Below are 21,068 nucleotides of genomic sequence, written 5' to 3' on the forward strand. Positions count from 1 at the left end.
ACCGAGCCCTTACCGTGAAGGCATAAGTCGGCTGTTCTTCATGGTCCACGGGCCTCAGTAGTGTCAGGTAGCGTACAATTCCACCCGCCGTCACTGCAAAGATGCCGTTGTAGTTGTCCAGAGAGATGCGCACCATGGGATCTTTCGTCTGCAGTGGAAATAAATCACAGTAAGTTTCTTGTGTCAGAAGGCAGAGGCATCAGAAGACTGCATGCTGGGAATGTGACTGCAAATTGGTATGGATGTAAAAACAACAACAACAAAAAAATACACACACAGACTCATAAAGGTTGTGTGTTAGAGAAGTACACTGTAAGAGAAAACAGTTCAAGAAAGAGAGATAAACAAAGTAAAAGCTTCTGAAAGAAATTGACAGAGCCTGAAGAAGCAACCAATTGTGTGTTTATTACCATGACTTTTTTGCAATATCCATGTTAAATCTGTTTTTATTTTGGGTAATCTTTCATTAATTGTGTTAGTTCACTTTACAAAAATAAAATAAAATAAAATAAAATAAAATAAAATAAAATAAAATAAAATAAAATAAAATAAAATAAAATAAAATAAAATAAAATAGAAAAGATAAACTAAATAAAAAGGCTAAACAAAATAAAATAATACAATAAAATAAAATAAACAAAATTTAAATAATAAAAATTAAAAATAATAAAATACAAACAAAACGAAACAAACAAAAATAAAGCAAAGCAATGAAAACAGCAAAACTAAATACAATTAAATTAAATATAAAAAACAAACAAAACTAAACAAAATTAAATAAAAACAATTAAACAAAACAAAATCAAATTAAATCAAATTTAAGCAGATCAAATAAAATAAATCCTCTCTGCATCTCAAATCCGTCAACGCACATGGCGAGCTACTGGGCAAACTGGCAACAGAAGAAAAGCTATCCACACGGAGTTAAGCGGTCAGCTGGTAATACGAAAAGAAACAGAAGTTGTTTGTGGCGCCATACCGCCACGTAGCATTCGTTTTAAAGACGAAATGCAGCCATACTCATGCTCTTCAGAAAAGTATATGGGGGTACATTTTCACAATGAGCCTGATTTGTCTATGACACTCAAACGCTTAAACACTTTGGGGAAGCACACTGTAAGAGGGAGAAAAGGAGAGATAAACAAACCAAAACCTTCTGTAAGAAGTTTAATACAATGATTTTTGCAATATCCATGTTATATCTGCACCAATATATGCTGTTGATTGCTGTCATTAAGTTATTGAACATTTTGCATGAATTAATTTTTTTTGAATTTTTTTTTGTTTCACTTTGACTAACTGTTAATTAATGTTGTCAAATCACAATAAAATAAAATAAAATAAAATAAAATAAAATAAAATAAAATAAAATAAAATAAAATAAAATAAAATAAAATAAAATAAAATAAAATAAAATAAAATAAAATAAAATAAAATAAAATAAAATAAAAACCAAAAGGCAAAGAATAAAAAATAAAATATAAGAAGTGAAACAAAATAAACAAAGCAAACAAAAAAAAAACAAGCAAAAAAAAATAATAATAAATAAATAAATAAAATAAAACAATAAAGAAAAGAAAAGAAAAATTAAAAAAACAATACCAGAAAAAAAAAAAACAACGATAAAATAAATAAAAAAATGAAACAAAATAAAAAACATAACCAAACAACATAAAAAACAACACAAAGCAAAGTTAAAGCAAAAACAAAAAGCAAAAAATAAAATAAAAATGATATTTTTTATATTTTTCATATTATTTTATGTAATAATTGTTAATTTATCACAACACTTAATAAAATAAATAATAATATAATAAAATAAAATCTGCATATTATTATATGTAGCACATGTTAATGTATGTTAATTTATGTTAACAGTTGTTATTAATGTTAATAACATTGTAAAATAAAATAAAATAAAATAAAGATTGTTTTATGCAGCATTATAAGCAGGTCTCATTTTTAACAGTTAATGCATTAACTCGCATATAGTTATAGATTGCAAAAACACTGTAGTCACACTGTAAAAGGGAGATAATAACAAATAAGAAATAAAATAAAGAGGACAACTCCAGACCTTCAGATAGAAACTGAAGGAGCCTCGAGATACAACTTGTGAAATCCAACACACTGATGTTTGCGATATCAAAGTAGATTAATAAGGCACACAAATATCAAAGTATTCTGTACAAGAGCCTTCCAAGACTCAGCTAAAAGACGAACATGCAACTTCCTGTCCGTGAAATGTGCTAAAATAAAATGTTTGGGGCATTAAAATGTTTATGAAAAGATATATGATGCTGTTTACTGTCATTACTGTATATTATTACATTAATTTGTTTCTATTTTATATTTCGTTTTCATAGTAATGAACTTTTCTTCAAGTCTACATCTTTTTTTGGATAGCACTTCACAATAAGGTCTTGTTTTTAACAGGTAATGTATTATTAAGCATTAATAATAACTATACACATTGATTTGAATGGCAAAAACATCTTGTGGACTAGAGAAGCATGCTGTAAAATGAAGAAAACAAGTTATAAAAAAGGAAAGAGAGATATTTATAAACAGCTCAAAACCTCGAAACCTTCTGAAAGGAGTCTGGAGAACAAACTTGTGAAGTTTAAGACACTGATATTTGCGATATCAAAGTAAATGAATAAGTAGCATAAATATCTAAGGAGTTTGTAGCATTCCAAGAGCTGGCTAAAAGATGAAAATGCACTGGAAACTTGCTTAAATTAAGTGTTTGGGGCATTAACATGTTGTATCTGCACTAATTTAAAACATCTTTTATGTAGGTTATACAATGTCATTGTCACAGTCTGGTGTCTTTGTTGTGTTTATGTCAAGTGATTCCCTATGTGCCGTGCTCCATGTGCCTGCTGTTTGTCATTTGATTCCCTACGTGTCGGGCTCCATGTGCTTTGTGTTTGCGTCATGTGATTATCCTGTGTTCTGTTTTCCCACCGTGTGTTAGTGTTCAGCATTTCCATCTGTGTCTCACCCCTGTATGTATTCAGTTTAATCATGTCTTGTCTATATATACTCTAGTGTGTTTGTTGTCCCTCGTCTGGTATTGCATTGTCATCTCTCCATGACCATTGTGCATTCAATGTTCCAGTTTCCTGTTTTAAGTGACTGTTATGTAAATAACTTCATGTTTTTTATAAGTCCTGAGTTCATACGTTTGTGAGTGAGCCGACAATTGTGACAGTCATTGATGGCAAAATTATTATTTTGGTTTATTTTTTATTTTATTTTATTTTCATTTTAGTTAACATTTTAGTATTTTTTCAAAATAACAAAACAAAGTTGAGTTATAAATGAAATGTCCACATATTGTTTTATCTGCACTTATTTAAATGATCTTTTATATGGGCTATAGAATGCCATTCAGTAGCAAATGTAGTTTGTATTATTTTGCAAGAAATATTTCTTGTTTTTTTTTTTAATTTCGGCTAATCTTTCAATATTTGTGTTTTGTACACTTAATAAAACAAAACAATAAAACAAAATAAATTAAAAGAACAGAAAAGAAAAATAAAACCAAAATAAAACAAAATAAACAATATTTCATGTTTTTTTTTCAATATTTGTGTTAGTATACTTAATAAAATAACATCAAATAAAACAAAACAAAATAAAGTGAAAAGCAAATCAAAATAAACAAAATTTCATGTTTTTTTTTCAAAATTTGTGTTAGTACACTTAATAAAATAACATCAAATAAAACAAAACAAAATAAAGGGAAAAGCAAATCAAAATAAACAAAATTTCATTTGTTAGTACACTTAATAAAGTAACAAAATAAAACAAAATAAATAAATAAATAAATAAATAAAAATAAAATAAACTAAACTAAACAAAAAAAATAAATAAATAAATAAATAAAAAATTTAAAAAAAAAAGCAAAATAAAATTGAAAATTGAAAAAACTAAAATTGAAAAAAAGCAAAACTTAATTAAATTAAATTTAAATATAAAAAACAAAACAAAACAAAATTTAATAATGAAAGAACATGTCTGCATGTTGTTTTATCTGCATGGCTATAGAATGTCATTCAGTTGCAAATGTAGTTTGTACTATTTTGCAAGTAATATTATTTAATGTTTTATGTTTTCATTTCACCTAATCTTTTCATATTTGTGTTATTTTTATAAAATAAAATAAAATAAAATAAAATAAAATAAAATAAAATAAAATAAAATAAAATAAAATAAAATAAAATAAAATAAAATAAAATAAAATAAAATAAAATAAAATAAAATAAAATAAAATAAAATAAAATAAAATAAAAAGCAAAATAAAATATATATTAAATAAGGTGACACGTTGGCGCAGTGGGTAGTGCTGTCGCCTCACAGCAAGAAGATTGCTGGTTCGAGACTCGGATGGGTTGAGGCTGAAAGGGCATCCGCTGCGTAAAACATGTGCTGGATAAGTTGGTGGTTTATTCTGCTGTGGCGACCCCTGATTAATAAAGGGTCTAAGCCGAAATGAATAAATGAATATATTAAACAAATTACACAAAACAAAAAGCAAAACTTAATAAGAATAATTATTTATAATATATATATATATATATATATATATATACACACATAAAAAACTGAACTATAAATGACATGTCTACATATTGTTTTATCTAAAGATCTTTTATAGGCTACAATGTCATTCTGTAGCAATTGTAATTATTATTTTGTTTCTAATTTTACAATTTGTTTTTTATTTAATTAACATTTAAGAATTGTTTAAGAATTCTTTAAATTTGTATATATATTTTATTGTTTTATTTTATTTTTATTTTATTATTGGTAATACTTAACAATAAGGTCTCATTTTTAACAGTTAATGCATTAATGCATAATTAAAATGTTCATAATCATGTTAGTTCACAGTGTATTAACCTTAACAGATTTTTTAATTTAGTATTGTATATTGTAACATATTGTAAAATATTAAATTAAATAAATAATTAGTTAGTTAATTAATTAGTTAACAAGTTAGGTTAATTAGGCAAGTAATTGGTATATTCTGTAGCCAATAGGATAATTTTATTTTATTTAATTTTATTTTATTTTATTTTATTTTATTTTATTTTATTTTATTTTATTTTATTTTATTTTATTTTATTTTATTTTATTTTATTTTATTTTATTTTATTTTATTTTATTTTATTTACAAGAAAAAAAAAAAGCCAGACAAATACAAAGACAAATATATAAAATAGAAAATAATTTATATTTAAAAAATACCCTTAATTTGAAAAATAATGTTAATTTTGCAGAAGAGCTAATAATTCTATCCTATATATATATATATATATATATATATATATATATATATATATATATATATATATATATATATATATATATATATATATATATATATATATTTATTTATTTTTATTTTATTTATTTATTTTTTTTTATCGACAATGAAAACGTTCAACAATAATTGAACTTTATTTTTATTGCTTTAAACAACACTGTGTATGAAAACTATTAATCAAATTATTTAGATCCTTTTTATATACACTATTTAAGTGCTGATATTTCATGTGGTGGTCTCATCACCCATTATCTATAGGAACGGTTTGTGTTTTTTCTGTCCTGCTCAAATTCCTGCCGGACCTCAGAATGCCTGCAGTACTACAGCCTACGGAGACTATTAAATCAGCCATTATGTCCTTGCAGTGCATACATTTTTCATGCCACACTGTGCATTATGTGATCTGGATGCAAACGCTGCTGCAATAAAACAGAGCAGTCATTTCCAATGCATTTCCTCTTTCAAAGACGCACAAATCATTTGTTTCATTTATACGCTCATTAACATTACAGTAGAACTGCTGCTGTGATGATTCCTTATTAAATTTAAGACTTTAAACATCAATTTTATTTAGTGTATGTGTAAGAAATTAGTGAGTATAAAGATAATATATTAAATAATACAAACAATATATTTATTACAGTATTCATCTTGGTTAAATGTTATTTAATCAAAAGTTGTTAGTTTTTGCTAACCCACAGTGCATTAGCTAATATAAACATGCACAGTTTACTATTTTTATACAGAACTGTATTAGTAAGTGTTGAACTTTAATTAATAAATAAATGCTGTAAACATGTTAGTAAATACTCAACATTAATTAGCATTAACTAATAGAACTTCATTAATTGCTTTTCCACCAGCACAGTCTCTGATTTTATCAGAGGTTGCCACAGCAGAATGAATCAACAACCATTCCAGCATATGTTTTACGCAGCGGATGCAACCCAGTACTGGGAAACACCCATACACTCTAGTATCACACACACTTCGGCCAATTTAGTTTATTCAATTCACCTATAGCGCATGTCTTTGGACTCTGGGGGAAACCGTAGCACCCAGAGGAAACCCACAAACACACTGTGCATTTAATAACGCACTCAACAGCAAACAAATGTTAGCAGGAAATTCACATTTCTACAATTTTAGTACCGACTGGTACCGAACACATTACTTTTGTCAACCCCGCCTGAAAGTGTGAGGTAGTTTTAAAAGCTTGAGTTTTGAAACACTGTTTGAAGATAGCAATCAAAGTGGTTGCTAGGCAGCTGCTAGAATAAAATAACTAGTTGCTATCAGTTGCCGGTGTGTTCTGTGTGGTTGCAAGCATGTTTCTAGCACGGTTAACATGCCCCATCACATTCTCTAGCATGACTAGCATGTTTCTAGCACATTACTAGCATTATTAGCCTGTCATTAACATGTTTCTAGCATAACTAGCATATTGCTAGCATGATTAGCACATCAGTGTGATTACCATGTTAGTAGCATGTAATTAACATAATTTGCGTGTTACTAGCGTAATGTTTAGCATGATTAGCATGTCAGGAACACATTGCTAGAACATCTTTTTAGCTTGATTAATGTCCTTAGCACATTCACGAATATGATTAGCATGTTTTTAGAACATTACTAGCATGATTGTGTTAACATGTTTCCAGCATGATTTCTATTATATGTCCGGCATGATTAGCATGTTACCACCATGTAAGTAATATGATTAATGTGTTACTGGCATGTTTTAGCATGATTAACATGTTATTAGCATGTTAAAATCATTTCCAGCATGATTTTCATGTCACTCCCATATTGCTAGCATTATTAGCATGTCACTAGTACATTGCTAGCATGATTGACATGTTACTAACATGTTATAAAGATTATTTCCAGCATGATTAGCATGCCAGTAACACATTGCTAGAGATATGCTACTAGCATGCTCTTAACATGATTCAAGCAGTATTGACATGTTACTAGAATGTTATCATCATGATTAGCATGTCCCTAGCATGTTCTTAGAATTATTAGCATGTGTTAACACTTGTTATCACAGTTCCCTGCTGAAAAAAAAACCAACCCAGGCTCATTCCGAGAACGTAGTCCCGAGGACGTTTCTGGAGACCGCGAGATACGTCCCGGGAGGTACGTATTTTTGCATTTTTTGTTTTCGCGAATCCGCGAGAGGCCGCTGTGCGCGCTTTCTCCCGCGCCGTCCTCGCGTAAACCCGCTAGAGGCCGCTGTCGAACGACCTTCCGCCTGTCTGCCTGGACGACAGAATGATTGACCGTGCGACCGGCCAATCGGCTGACCCACCCTCCTCCTCCGTCCCTAAACCCAACCGTTGACGATTCACAAAAGCCGTCCAGAAAAAGAAAAGCCCTCGTCTGATTTTTACCACGTTTTCAGATTTTGAGTACATCCTCACCCTGTGACGAACCTGTTCGCTTCATTTTTTTTGGATTTTGTTTTCTTACCTGATTTCTGGAACCGCTCTTCCCCGGACTCGAACCCGGTCGTCGTCGTGGTCAGCCCCTCCCTGCGCCTCGAGTCCGCCAAAGTACACGAAGAGCTAACCGGACAAACTGGTTGCAGCGGGAAAGCCCTCCACACGGAGGCGAGCGGCCGGCCGGCCGGCAAGCGCCGAAAGGAACGGCGTCACACCGCCCCGCAGCGTTCGCTTAAAAAAAAAAAATGAAATGCAGCCGGACGTACCCCCGGCTACGTATCTCGCGGTCTCCAAAAACGTCCCCGAGGCTACGTTCTCAGAATGAGCCTGGGTTGAAAAAAACAGCATATGCTGGTACGGTATGTTTTCACGCTGGTACGCTGGTCTTGCTGGTTTCAATATTGGTTTTGCTGGTCTCGATGCTGGTTTTGCTGGTTTCAACAATGGTTTTGCTGGTCTCAACGCCGGTCTTGCTGGTCTCAATGCCGGTCTTGCTGGTCTCAATGCTGGTCTTGCTGGTTTCAATGCTGGTTTTGCTGGTCTCAATGCTGGTTTTGCTGGTCTCTGTGCTGATCTTGCTGGTTTCAATACTGGTTTTGCTGGTCTCGATGCTGGTTTTGCTGGTTTTAATGAAAGTTTTTCTGGTCTCGATGCTGGTCTTGCTGGTCTCAATGCTGATTTTGCTGGTCTTGATGCTGGTCTTGGTGGTTTCAATGCTGGTTTTGCTGGTCTTAATGCTGCTCTTGCTGGTTTTGCTGGATTCAATGCTGGTTTTGCTGGTCTCGGTGGTGGTCTTGCTGGTTTTAATGATGGTTTTGCTGGTTTCAATGCTGGTTTTGCTGGTCTTGATGCTGGTATTGCCAGTTTTAATGCTGGTTTTGCTGGTCTCGATGCTGGTTTTGTTCGTTTCAATGCTGGTTTTGCTGGTTTCATTGATAGTTTTGCTGGTCTCAATGCTGGTCTCAATGCTGGTTTTGCTGGTTTCAATACTGGTTTTGCTGGTCTCGATGCTGGTTTTGTTCGTTTCAATGCTGGTCTTGCTGGTTTCAATGCCGGTTTTGCTGGTCTCAATGCTGGTCTTGCTGGTTTCAATGCTGGTTTTGCTGGTCTCGATGATGGTCTTGCTGGTTTCAATGATGATTTTGCTGGTTTAATGCTGGTTTTGCTGGTCTCAATGCAGGACTTGCTGGTTTCAATAATGGTTTTGCTGGTATCGATGCTGGTATCGACAGCAAGACCAGAACTGAAACCAGCAAGACCAGCATCGAAACCTGCAAAACTATCATTTAAACCAGCAAGACCAGTATTGAAACCAGCAAGACATACCAGCATCAAAACATACCTTACCAGCATATGCTGTTTTTTTCAGCAGGGTTACCATTTAGCTGTTCATTGCTAGTATGTGTAACATGTTGGAAGTCCGGTTTATCAAAGGAGCAAAATCCTGTGTCTCTAGGAGCTTCTGAGACAGAGATATAGAGCTTGTTAAACAGAAGCTATGGAACTCTGTTTTGTTGCTAGAAAGTGGCAGTCTCCAGTCATGCTACTGTATTGCAAGTGGTTGCTAGGGTTTGATTAGGAGTATAAAAACTCAAATAATTAGCTAACCGAGTTAAATGAGCCTAGGCTTAAGTCGGTACGACAGTCCGATGCAATTGCAATTGTTCGCTTTATAGATGCACATTTTGATGTTTATTTTTTCCAAACTTACCAAATTATTAATGGAATACACAAGATAAATAGCCAGTCCACCCAAAATGTAAAAGAAAATCAATAAACAAGGCAGATTACAGGCAGTAATCATGCAGAGCATTAGGCAAATTGAACCATACAAAAAGACACAGCACAGCAAAAACGAGAAAGAGAAAGAAAGAGAAGGCAAACAAGGTTTTCACTTCTCACAATCTTTTACTAATTTCATTAATACCTACAGGCACATCACTGGGATTCAGCTTTGGGAGACAAAACATATGCTTGGCATTAGAGTGTTTTCCATCTTTAAGTCTCTCAGGATTAAAGACACAGTTCACCCATAAATGAAAACTACGGTGGTATTTACTCAAACCTTTATTTCTTCCATGGAACACACAGGAACATATTTTTTTAGAAAATGCTCAGACTTTTACTTTCAGCATACACCATAAAGGTCCAATATACTTCAAGTGAAATACTGTAATACTGTAAACTTTGTGTTTGCTTTGACTGGAAAACCACTTCAAACTACTATTGGTCATTGGCAAATGCGTAACAGGTAGGTGTGGCTCTGAGGCTCCGCCTACTCTGACATATAAATCTCTCCAGTGTATTTATTTTATTTAGTTCAGATTTGATCTGACTGAAAGCACACTGTCACACAGTTTATTTTATTTATTATTATTATTATTATTATTATTATTGTTTTATTATTATTACTTTGTAGAAACTAAAATAGTATTTTTAACAGTTTAATACTGAAAATCCAACACAATCTCACAGCAATTCATAACTTTTTTTAATCAGTGGCTAGTCTGAATGAACGCTAGATCATCTATCTTTCCATCCATCCATCCATCCATCCATCCATCCATCCATCCATCCATCCATCCATCCATCCATCCATCCATCTATCTATCTATCTATCTATCTATCTATCTATCTATCTATCTATCTATCTATCTATCTATCTATCTATCTATCTATCTATCTATCTCTTTAAAAACAAATTCTACAGGAAATAGTCAAATCGAAGAGGATTAGACTAGATTAAACTGAAGGTCAGTGTTCATAGTTTTTTTAAAATCATTTTTACATTTATTTTTATTATTTTATTACTTACTTATTGTATTTATCTATTATCATTTTACTTATGTTCTGTTTGTATACTGAATTTTGTATTGTTAATTGTTGAGTGAATATTTGTTGGATCAAAATTTCAATGACAAAAGATTGAATATTAAAAAAAAACAATTAAAAAATAAAAATATATAAAATGACTGAACTGATCGAATGACACTTAGGGCTCTATTTTAACAATGTAGGCACAAAGTCAAAAGCATTAGGGGCATGTCCGAATCCACTTTTGCTATTTTAAGGATGGAAAAATACAGTTTGCATCCTGGCGCATGGTCTAACAGGGTTGTGCTTATTCTCTAAATGAGTTAAGGGTGTGTTTTTAACATAACGTATATTAAACCAATCAGAGTCTCATCTCCCATTCCCTTTAGGAGTCGGTTGCATCATTCCACGGTGCAATTGCCTCTTTACATGACTTTGTAAGTAGAAAAAATGAACGCTTCACTTGCAAAAAAACAAACAGACTGTCTGCAGCGAGGATAAAGAACGAGCCTCCTCCATTAGGCCTCTTTACTTTCCCTTTAGTTTACTTCCTTACTTTCGTGGATAAGGAAATGGTGTTGTACTCACTCCGCTGAAAACAATCAGCTTACATTTTTAATTGTATTGTTAAGCGCAAAGATTTGTTTCAAAACTATTTCTAAAATCAGTTCTTATTTCCAGAAAACGAATAAATGAACAATAATAATGAAGTGTGGTCAAAAAATTGAGTTATATCCAAACAACAACAACACCTCTATTTTAGACCAGCACACCCATGAATTCACAAAGTGCTGCAAATGCATTTGCTATTTAAACGACGTAGTGCAAAACGTGAAAATTAAAGTTGCACTGGTCTGAAAATTGCAACAAATCATGTCAAACATGTCTTGCATCTTATTGTGCCAGGTGTATGATAGTGCCCTTAATCATAGTTGTCATTAGCATACATAAATTGTCCCTATTCATGATGTGTCATGTCATGTTTATAAAGATGTCTTATGAACACCTCTTTCAAGTAAAGTGTTACAGAAAAATCCCTCCATAGGACCTAACTTATCAGAAAAGATGTCAAAAGTGGACATAACAAATGGATTTACACAGCATAAATAGAAAAAAGTGTCCTCTCATCTTCTCAGGATCCATTCAACCTCTTAACATCTCAGGATCCATTCAACCAAAATACATCTTTAAACCAGGTGTTCCACCGGTTTGAAATGACTTGGCATGTTTTGCTTACACATGCGCCATCCCTTTAAGTAAGAAGATGTTTGTCAGAGTGTTTTGCATTTGCAATCTATAAAGCAGAGATAATTGCGAATCGAGAACACTCTGGAGAACATTAGCTCTGTGTTAGCGCCTCCCCAATAACTCTCTGAGTGCGAGCCTCTGAGACTGAGCCTCTGATGCCGTTTTCAATTTTAATTTGCTTTTCTAAATGCTCCATGGAGCAGGAGCTTTGGTTAACATCAGAAGAGCTTTTCTACACACACACACACACGCACGCACGCACACACACACACAGTTGAAGTAAAAAAAAAATTTTTCAAACATTTCCCAAATTATGATTAACAGAGCAAGGAGTTTTTCGCAGTATTTCCTATGTTTTTTTTTTCTTTTTCTGGAGAAAGTCTTATTCACTTTATTTTGGCAGTTTTTGATATATATACACACACACACACACACACACATACAGTTGAAGTCAGAATTATTAGCCCCCCTTTCAATTGTTTTTTTCTTTTTTTTTATATTTCCCAAATGATGTTTAACAGAGCAAGGAAATTTTCACAGTATGTCTGATAATATTTTTTCTTCTGGAGAAAGTCTTATTTGTTTTATTTTGGCTAAAAATAAAAGCTGTTTTTAATTTTTTAAAAGCCATTTTAAGGTCAAAATTATTAGTTACTTTAAAGGGCACCTATGGTAAAAAATCTACTTTTCAAGCTGTTTGGACAGACATATGTGCATGTATGGTGTATAGACCGTCATATTGGGCTGATATAAACACACCCAGAGCTTTTTTTTTCAATTTAGCAACATAAAAAACGGTGGACCAATTGGAGCGGTTTTCGAACCGATCGCAACTTTACGTAGGAGTGCAGTCCCCCCGCCCACCAATATTGATTGACAGGCGCGTCATCATATCCTCAGTTTGTTGATTCACGTCCGCCATTTTCAGCGTGAGTTGAAGCACTATCACTAAAGGAACACGCTGGCTCTATTTTTAGATGCAAGGCTCATTGGGCTCAACACAAGATCAATATTCTCCACATTATCGCTCTAATCGGAATTATTGGTTGTATCTTTAGGTAGGTTTGCAAACATGTGTACTTCTCATTGAGTCTACCTTATACTTCAGCCGTTTGCATTTCTCGCGATCCCAGAAGCTCCCTGTGATCTTAACTAGCATGCGTTTTAGAATTCTAAACATAGCTTTCTATCAGGGTACACTCAAGTCGACAGCTGGGCGCCGTGAAACGCTGCAGAAACCTATGTTTAGAATTCAAAAATGCGTGGCGCGACGATTCGGGACACTTCATGTTTCTGCCGCGCCACAGAGAGTGTTTGGTGTGCCGTGTCGCAGCTTCGAGCAGCGCATTCGGTGCCTCAGTCAAAGTTAATTCAGTGTGCATGGTTATTAGTTTCTGTATACAAGCTCAGCACTTGAAACTAGCACACAGTGGGCTGTAAAACTGTACAAAGACACATATGATTTTGTACTCTCTGCTTGGTCTGTGTCCGAGTCGTACATGTACGACTGAATGCAGATCCTCTCACTCTCGCTCCTTCTCTCAGGCTGCCTGTCTGTGTTGCAAACACAGAGTGGGTGAGCTCATGGCCCCGCCCCCTTGTTACGTTGGGCGGGAAGCCGAAACTAATTTAAATGTGAAGCAACACACCTCTAAATCAGCGAACTGTGGACACGCCCCCAACATGACACTTTTTAACACATTATAATAAAAAAATTTGAATTGTGTTTTAAACTGAACCTAAACTGGCACACTCAGAAGAACCATAATATTAATATTAAATCATAAAAAAAGAGGTAAACTATGTGCCCTTTAAGGTATATATTTCCGATAGTCTACAGAACAAACCATTGTTATACAATAACTTGCCTAATTACCCTAACCTGCCTAGTTAACCTAATTAACCTAGTTAAGCCTTTAAATGTCATTTTAAGCTGTATAAAAGTCTCTTGAAAAATATCTAGTAAAATATTATTTACTGTCATCATGGCAAAGATAAAATAATCAGTTATAAGAAATGAGTTATTAAAACTATTATGTTTAAGAAATGCGTTGAAAAATCTAAACAGAAATTGGGGGGAAAAATAATTCAGGGGGGCTAATAATTTAGAGATAATTATTTATTATTATACATATATTTATTTTTATTATTATTTTTTTATATTTATATTTCATTATATATATTTTTTATTGTTTTATTTATTTTTATCAACAGTAAAAACTGTAAATAAGCCAGAGTTAGCCACAAGTTTCATGAGCCTTGTTAGATCATTGTTAACTCCTTCCCCTCTGTGTCCTGCTCTCAGCTGTTAGCTCTTGTAATCAGCGCGAGCTGATGGGTGGCCTTTTGAGTTTCGTTTTTGAAGATCCAGCTCTGTGTGCCTTGTTTAACGACAGACTGCCTTGTTTTGACTTTTTTCATTAATAAAATTCCGTTGAACTGCACTATTTTTGCTCTGCATTCTGTTCCTTGACAACAGGGGCTAATTTTCATCTGTTCAACTGATTTTAGAACTGTTCTACTGTACTTGTGACCAACTAGTAAGTCAATGTGTGATATGAGGAAAACAATCATGTCATGCATAAAAACTGTTAACCCTCTTGAGCCATGTTTTAAAATATATTCAATATTTAGCAATAAAATATTAAAATTAACCTAATTAATCTAGCTTAGCCTTTTAATGTCACTTTAAGCTGAATACTAGTATCATAAAAAAAATCTAGTAAATATTATTTACTGTCATCATGGTGAACATAAAAGAAATCACTAATTAGAAATGAGTTATTAAAACTATTTTGTTCAGAAATGTGTTGAAAAAAAATCTTTCCGTTAAACAGAAACATACAGGGGGGCTAATAATTCTGACTTCAACTGCACATCCCCTCAAGACATGTGTAAATGAGTGCCATCTTGAGTACAGGTCCTCACCTCCTCGATGTCGTTATCCAGGACGATAATGGCGAGCGGGGTGGAGAGATTGGCACTGCTGGAGATGGTGGTGCCCAGAGGAGCAGACTCTGAGATGAATCCATGATAAGTGGCCACCTGGAAATACGGCGCCTGATTGTTCTCATCGAGCACCTCAATGTGGAGATTAGCGAACGCCGGGAGAGGGTGTCCGTTATCCTGCTCCGCCTAGAGAAGAGAATGCCATAAGTTGAGAGATTATGACTCCGACATGGTGTGAAATCGCAGCTTTTTGGGATTACTGCATGCTGCACATGTAAAAAGGGCAATGCGATAAGCTTCTATCAGCATATGAGGGCTTAACACTATCTACAGACTTGCCCTTCTAAATTAAATAAAGACCATGGCTGATTAATTCAGGTCACTCCCAAACTTAATTCTCGGCGAGTCTGGCGTGCACCCAAGCGCTCCGAGCATCGGAATATTTAGTGTAGTAACTATTGTTCAGATTGCTACCTCACCAGTAGCATTCATTTATATGGTTTTCTCCTTTATGAAAGTAAAAAAAAAATCCTGAATAGAGTCTTAAGATTAAAATGTCATGCAGTGGTTTTGGAAATTTCAAAATAGCAAAATAACAGTTTGTGGTCTCCATGATTTCTTCATCGATAAAATTATACACTATTTAAACTTGATTGAACACTAGAACTGAAACATTTTTCATTTTTGGTGGGTTGTGGATTGAATAGTTAATTTAGTTTGTTGGTTGTTTTGTTATTCTATTTGTATTATTATGATATTTCACATAAAACAAAAAGTATTTAATCATTTTCTTTCTTTTAAGGCTGATTTATACTTCTGCAACGAGCGATCGCCGTGACCTATGGGTAGGGCCAGACAGAATCTGCGTATATTTTCTGCTATTTCTGCGTAGAATATTGTTGAAAATCTGCGAATTTATGTGGAATGATTTTGGGAGTATCATAACTAATAATAATAAACTAATAAACTAATAATATATGAAAAAAAAAAAAAACTTTGTAACTTTTATTTAATGTTTACAATGCAAATCCAATTACATCCACTTTATTTGGTAAACAAAGCAAGTCTCTCATGTACTATCTCTACTAAAAGACAGAAAATATTACTGTACAAACTGTTATGTAAATAAATCATTTCAATATTTTCATATTAGTCAATAATATTATTAAAATTAATAAAAAAAAACTGAATAAATATACTTTGTACACACATTTACACAAGTAAACAAACAGAAATAATGATGGGCTAAAAATCTGCGGAATTCTGCGCGCGCAGATTCCATGTGGGCCTACCTATGGGGCATTCCTTGCATTTATCTGCATGCTGTTCCAAAACGCTAGCTTTGCAGTAGGTTTTTATGTTCCCCTGTGTCGTGTTTCTTCACGAGTGTTTGGTTTTGTCCTAATGCTACCTTTATGCACAAGTAGTTAAAACTCCGACGAAGAACCGGCAGATATGCAACAACTTTAATAATAAAGTAAGCACAAAACAAAGGTTTCAATATGGAGCTCCTTTACGGGACTTGGCGGTTGTTAAACGCTCGCTCCAACCGGTTCGCTGCTTTCCGCGCCACCTATCAAGCTGACCAATCAATAGGGTTCATTATGCGTCGTCGCGACGTGTAGTTACAATTTATGAGAGTTGTGCATCAGCATTGGTGAGGGGTATGCAACCATGCAAAGACTGCGCCGGACCATACTTGTGCGCTTGACACAGAAGTATAAATCAGCCCTTAGTTAATCGACACATTTAACTTTTCTGTTCAATTTACATTAGTGTATTTGCTGACTCATTCTTGATATGAACATGGAGTTTTGTTTGTTTTACTATTATTGTTTGAAATAATGCTAAAGTTGCTTTATGACCAATCATTGAACTGCCTTTATAAGCCTATAAAAATAACTTAAATTAAGGCACTGAAACTTTTCTTTTTTTGTTATTGTCTTTGTATTATTATTATTATTATTATTATTATTATTATTATTATTATTATTATTATTATTATTATTATTATTATTATTATTATATACCCTTGTAAAAAAAAAAACATTTATGATTTTCTTTCTGTAGGGACTCAACATATATAACTTTTCTTAATTGTAAAACTTAAATTAGTGAATTTGCTGAATCATTGTTAATAAGACATGGAGTTTTGTTTGTTTTACTATTATTGTTTGAAATTACAGTATGTTAAATTTACATTCTGACCAATTATCGGACTGACTTTATGTGCCTATAAAAAGAACTTGAAAACAAATGAAGGGTCCTTTATTTTCTGTTATTGTCGTTGCGCTATTGTAAAATTTCACAGTAAAATAAAACATATTTAAGGATTTTCTTTTTTTTATTATACAACAGACACGTTGATTTTTAAATGTTTTAAAATAAGCTCATCCTGCTCACCAAGGTTGCATTTATTTCATCAAAAATACAGTATAAATTGTAAAAATGTGAAACGTTATTGTACTATAAAATAACCTATTAAAGGTAGTTTATATTTAATTTAATAATTTATTCCAGTGATTTCAAAGAGGAATTTTCAGCTTCATTACTCCAGTCTTCAGAGAGACATTATGTTTAAGAAATCTCTAAAATAATAATAATAATAATAGTAGTAATAATAATATGATAATAAGAATAATAATCATATTATTATTATTATTATCATCATCATCCTCATTATCATCATCACCATCATCATTATTATTATCATTATTATTATTATTATTATTATTATTATTATTGTTATAAAAATAATAATAATTATTATTATTGTTGTTGTTGTTGATGTTGTTTTTGTTGTTGTTGTTATTATTATTATCATTATTGTTATTATTATCATTATTGTTATTATTATCATTATTGTTATTATTATCATTATTGTTATTATTATTGTTGTTGTTGTTTTTGTTGTTATTATTATCATTATTATTATTGTTGTTATTATTATTATTATTATTATTATTATTATTATTATTATTATTATTATTATTATTATTATTATTATTATTATCATCATTATTGTTATTATTACTGTTGTTGTTGTTTTTGTTGTTATTATTATCATTATTATTATTATTGTTATTATTATTATTATTATTATTATTATTCTTTATGTGCCTATTAAAAAATTAACTTGAAAACAAGTTAAGGAGCTCAACAGCTATTTCTTTTATTGTCTATGAATTATTATAATATTACAGTAAAACAAGTATTTAAGGATTTCTTTTCTTTTATTGAATCATCACATATAACTCTTCTTAACTGTAACATTTAAATGATCATATTTCCTGGCTCATTGTTCATATGACACGGAGTTTTGCTTGTTTTACGATTATGGTGTAAAATTATGTTATGTGTCTATAAAAAGAGCGTGCCTTTATGTGTCTATAAATAGAAATTGAAAACAAATTAAGGGGCTGAATAGCATTTTTGATTGTTATTGTCTTTGTATCATTATAATATTTCACACTAAAACAAAACATATATTTAATGATGTTCTTCCTTTTATTGACTCAATGCATATAATTTTTCTCCACACAAAAATGCCAACTGATCCAGGCGTGGCTCGAACCTCTGACCTTCTTGCTGTGAAGGTACAGTGCTAAACACTGAGCCACCGTGCTGACCATCACATACAGTTGAAGTCAGAATTATTAGCCCCCCTGTTTATTTCCCCCCCCCCCCAATTTCTGTTTAACGGATAGAAGATTTTTTTTTTCAACACATTTCTAAACATAATAGTTTTGATAACTTATTTCTATTCACTGATTTATTTTATCTTTGCCATGATGACAGTACATAATATTTGACTAGATATTTTTCAAGAAACTTCTATACAGCTTAAAGTGACATTTAAAGGCTTAACTAGGTTAATTAGGTTAACTAGTCAGGTTAGGGTAATTAGGCAAGTTATTGTATAACAATGGTTTGTTCTGTAGACTATCAAAAAATATATTTAGTTTAAAGGGGCTAATAATTTTGACCTTAAAATGGTTAATAAAAAAATAAAAACTGCTTTTATTCTAGCTGAAATAAAACAAATAAGACTTCCTCCAGTAGAAAAAAATATTATCAGACATCCTGTGAAAATTTCCTTGCTCTGTTAAACATCATGTGGGAAATATTTAATTAAAAACAATTAAAAGGGGGGCTAATAATTCTGAATGTAACTGTAAAATGTTATTGTGTAAAATTGTTAAAGTTACATTACGACCAATCCTTGGACTGCCTTTATGTGCCTATAAAAATAACTTGAAACCAAATTAAGGAGTTGTTTACACTGCAGCATTTTCAATGTTATTACTTAAACCTCATGCAACCATTTGGATACTTCTGTCCATTTCAGTTTCATTTTGCGTGTATTGTTGTCATCAGTTTATTGATTTTTTTTAGCCATTCACCATCATTTCCTTTATTTTTATTTAATTAATTTATTTATTTATAACACTTGGTACAAAAAAAGTTTCATTCAGAAACTTTGGGACAAAACTGTCCACATTGAAACCCAATAAAATGGCAATTTTTCACCTTAAAGTCATTTGACTAAAATTGAGCAATATTTGTTAATAGGCTTTTAATCTGTTGGCAAGGCTTCACAATTATTTTTGTTTACCAATGTTTTACCAGACGATGCCATTTTTTTATTTTTTTTGGCCATATAAAGATAATTGTTTTATTCCTTATGTCTGATATTATAGTGTATTGTAGAGTTGTTAGAGTGTGAACTATCCTTTTAATACCTGGGGTGCAAACGCTCTTATTGACAGCACATATTCCAAGATAGCTTCAAGGCAGAGGGAAAAGTTCAGAGTGGCATTTAGAGCCTAAGACTTGACAGGATTGTAAATATGAAGGCATATACACAGCATCCAGTGAGATAAACACTTCGACTCATCAGAATATGAAGTTTATTGCATCCGCTAGATTACCTCTCATGCTTTAATTGAAGCCTTGCAGGCATTTTTTGTGGAATGCTTGAACATATAAAACGCAATGATTCTAGTGGTTTAATGTGCAGTGGCTCACTATTAAAAAGGATAATTAAAGCAACAGAACTAGATTATATTTCTTCTAATAAAGTCTCACTGCAATCTATTCATATCGAGTTTTCATCTGCTTCTGGATGCTGTGGATAAACTCAAAACCATTTAGAGCATTTTACACCTATATTCAGCATTGTCTGCTGATTTTGGATGGACAAAAACACATCTTAAGTTGATTACGAGAGGTAACATTGAAGCGTCTTTTGATATTTACTGTAATTTACTGTCTTTTAGCTTAGCTAATCATTGAATCAAATCAAGACAGTTCACTGACATGACAATGAACGGGAAAAGTGCAATACTCAGTATGGCCGCCACAGTAAAGAAAGTCCTGCCTTCCAGTCAAAATAGCCAATCATCAGTCTATTTATCCATGCAATTTTGTAGGGGAGGGGTTTGTAGAGATTTGCTTCTTTGTTACAGGAAGCCCTGTCAATTGGCAACTACTGTGTACCTTCATTGATTTTGACAGGAGAAAAAAACATCACAGCACATCCCATCCCATCACACACAGGTTTTGTCTCAGTACTTTCAGTGTTTATAACCTCTGGTTACCATGAAAACAGCCATAGGGTAGATTGATGTCATGCCAATCTTTCCACATGCGCAGTAGTTAAATTACAGGAGTTTTCCTGGAGAAATAACAAAACGGGAGGGTGGTGGGAGATGGGTCTGAAATACTGGAGACAAACAGGAGTGCTGGCAGGTACATGTTATGCAAATATGGCCGGCAAGACTTTTCTTGAAAGGGACTTGATCGAATTAGATCATTAGCATCTCGTTAGCATAGCATTAGCATAGCCAATATTAGTTACATCGTGTACAAAGTTCGACAAAAAACGAAGTTTTTAAGGGTGATATGGCTATAGGAACTCTCATTCTGGTCTAAAAATCAACTAACATTGCTGCTGTACCATAGCTCTCATAAGTCGTACAGAACAAAAGTCTTGTTGTCGATTGTAAGAGCAACAAATAATAACTTGACTTCTAGTTGATCATTTGGAAAAATGGCAGAAGGTAGATTTTTCTGAGGAATCATTTGTTGGACTGCATCCCAATCATCACAATACTGCAGAAGACCTATTGGAACCCACATGGAACCAAGATTCTCATAGAAATCAGTCAAGTTTGGTGAAAGAAAAATCATGGTTTGGGGTTACATTCAGTATGGGGTGTGCGAGAGATCTGCAGAGTGGATAGAACATCAACAGCCTGAGGTATCAAGAC

At 32.6% G+C, this 21,068-nt stretch overlaps 1 protein-coding gene across 1 annotated transcript in view; it reads right to left on the bottom strand.

The window, feature by feature from the left end:
* The window catches only part of pcdh15b (protocadherin-related 15b), a 464,565-nt gene that overhangs the window by 266,980 nt on the left and 176,517 nt on the right, over positions 1–21,068 (bottom strand). The window contains exons 12-13 of the mRNA XM_056468996.1: positions 14,776–14,982; positions 14–148 (exon numbers count right to left, since the gene is read on the bottom strand). Coding sequence (XP_056324971.1) covers positions 14–148; positions 14,776–14,982 — 342 coding nt within the window. The remainder of the gene's footprint in view (positions 1–13; positions 149–14,775; positions 14,983–21,068) is intronic.

This window comes from Danio aesculapii, chromosome 12 (genome assembly GCF_903798145.1).
Source record: "Danio aesculapii chromosome 12, fDanAes4.1, whole genome shotgun sequence".
Lineage (NCBI taxonomy): Eukaryota > Metazoa > Chordata > Actinopteri > Cypriniformes > Danionidae > Danio > Danio aesculapii.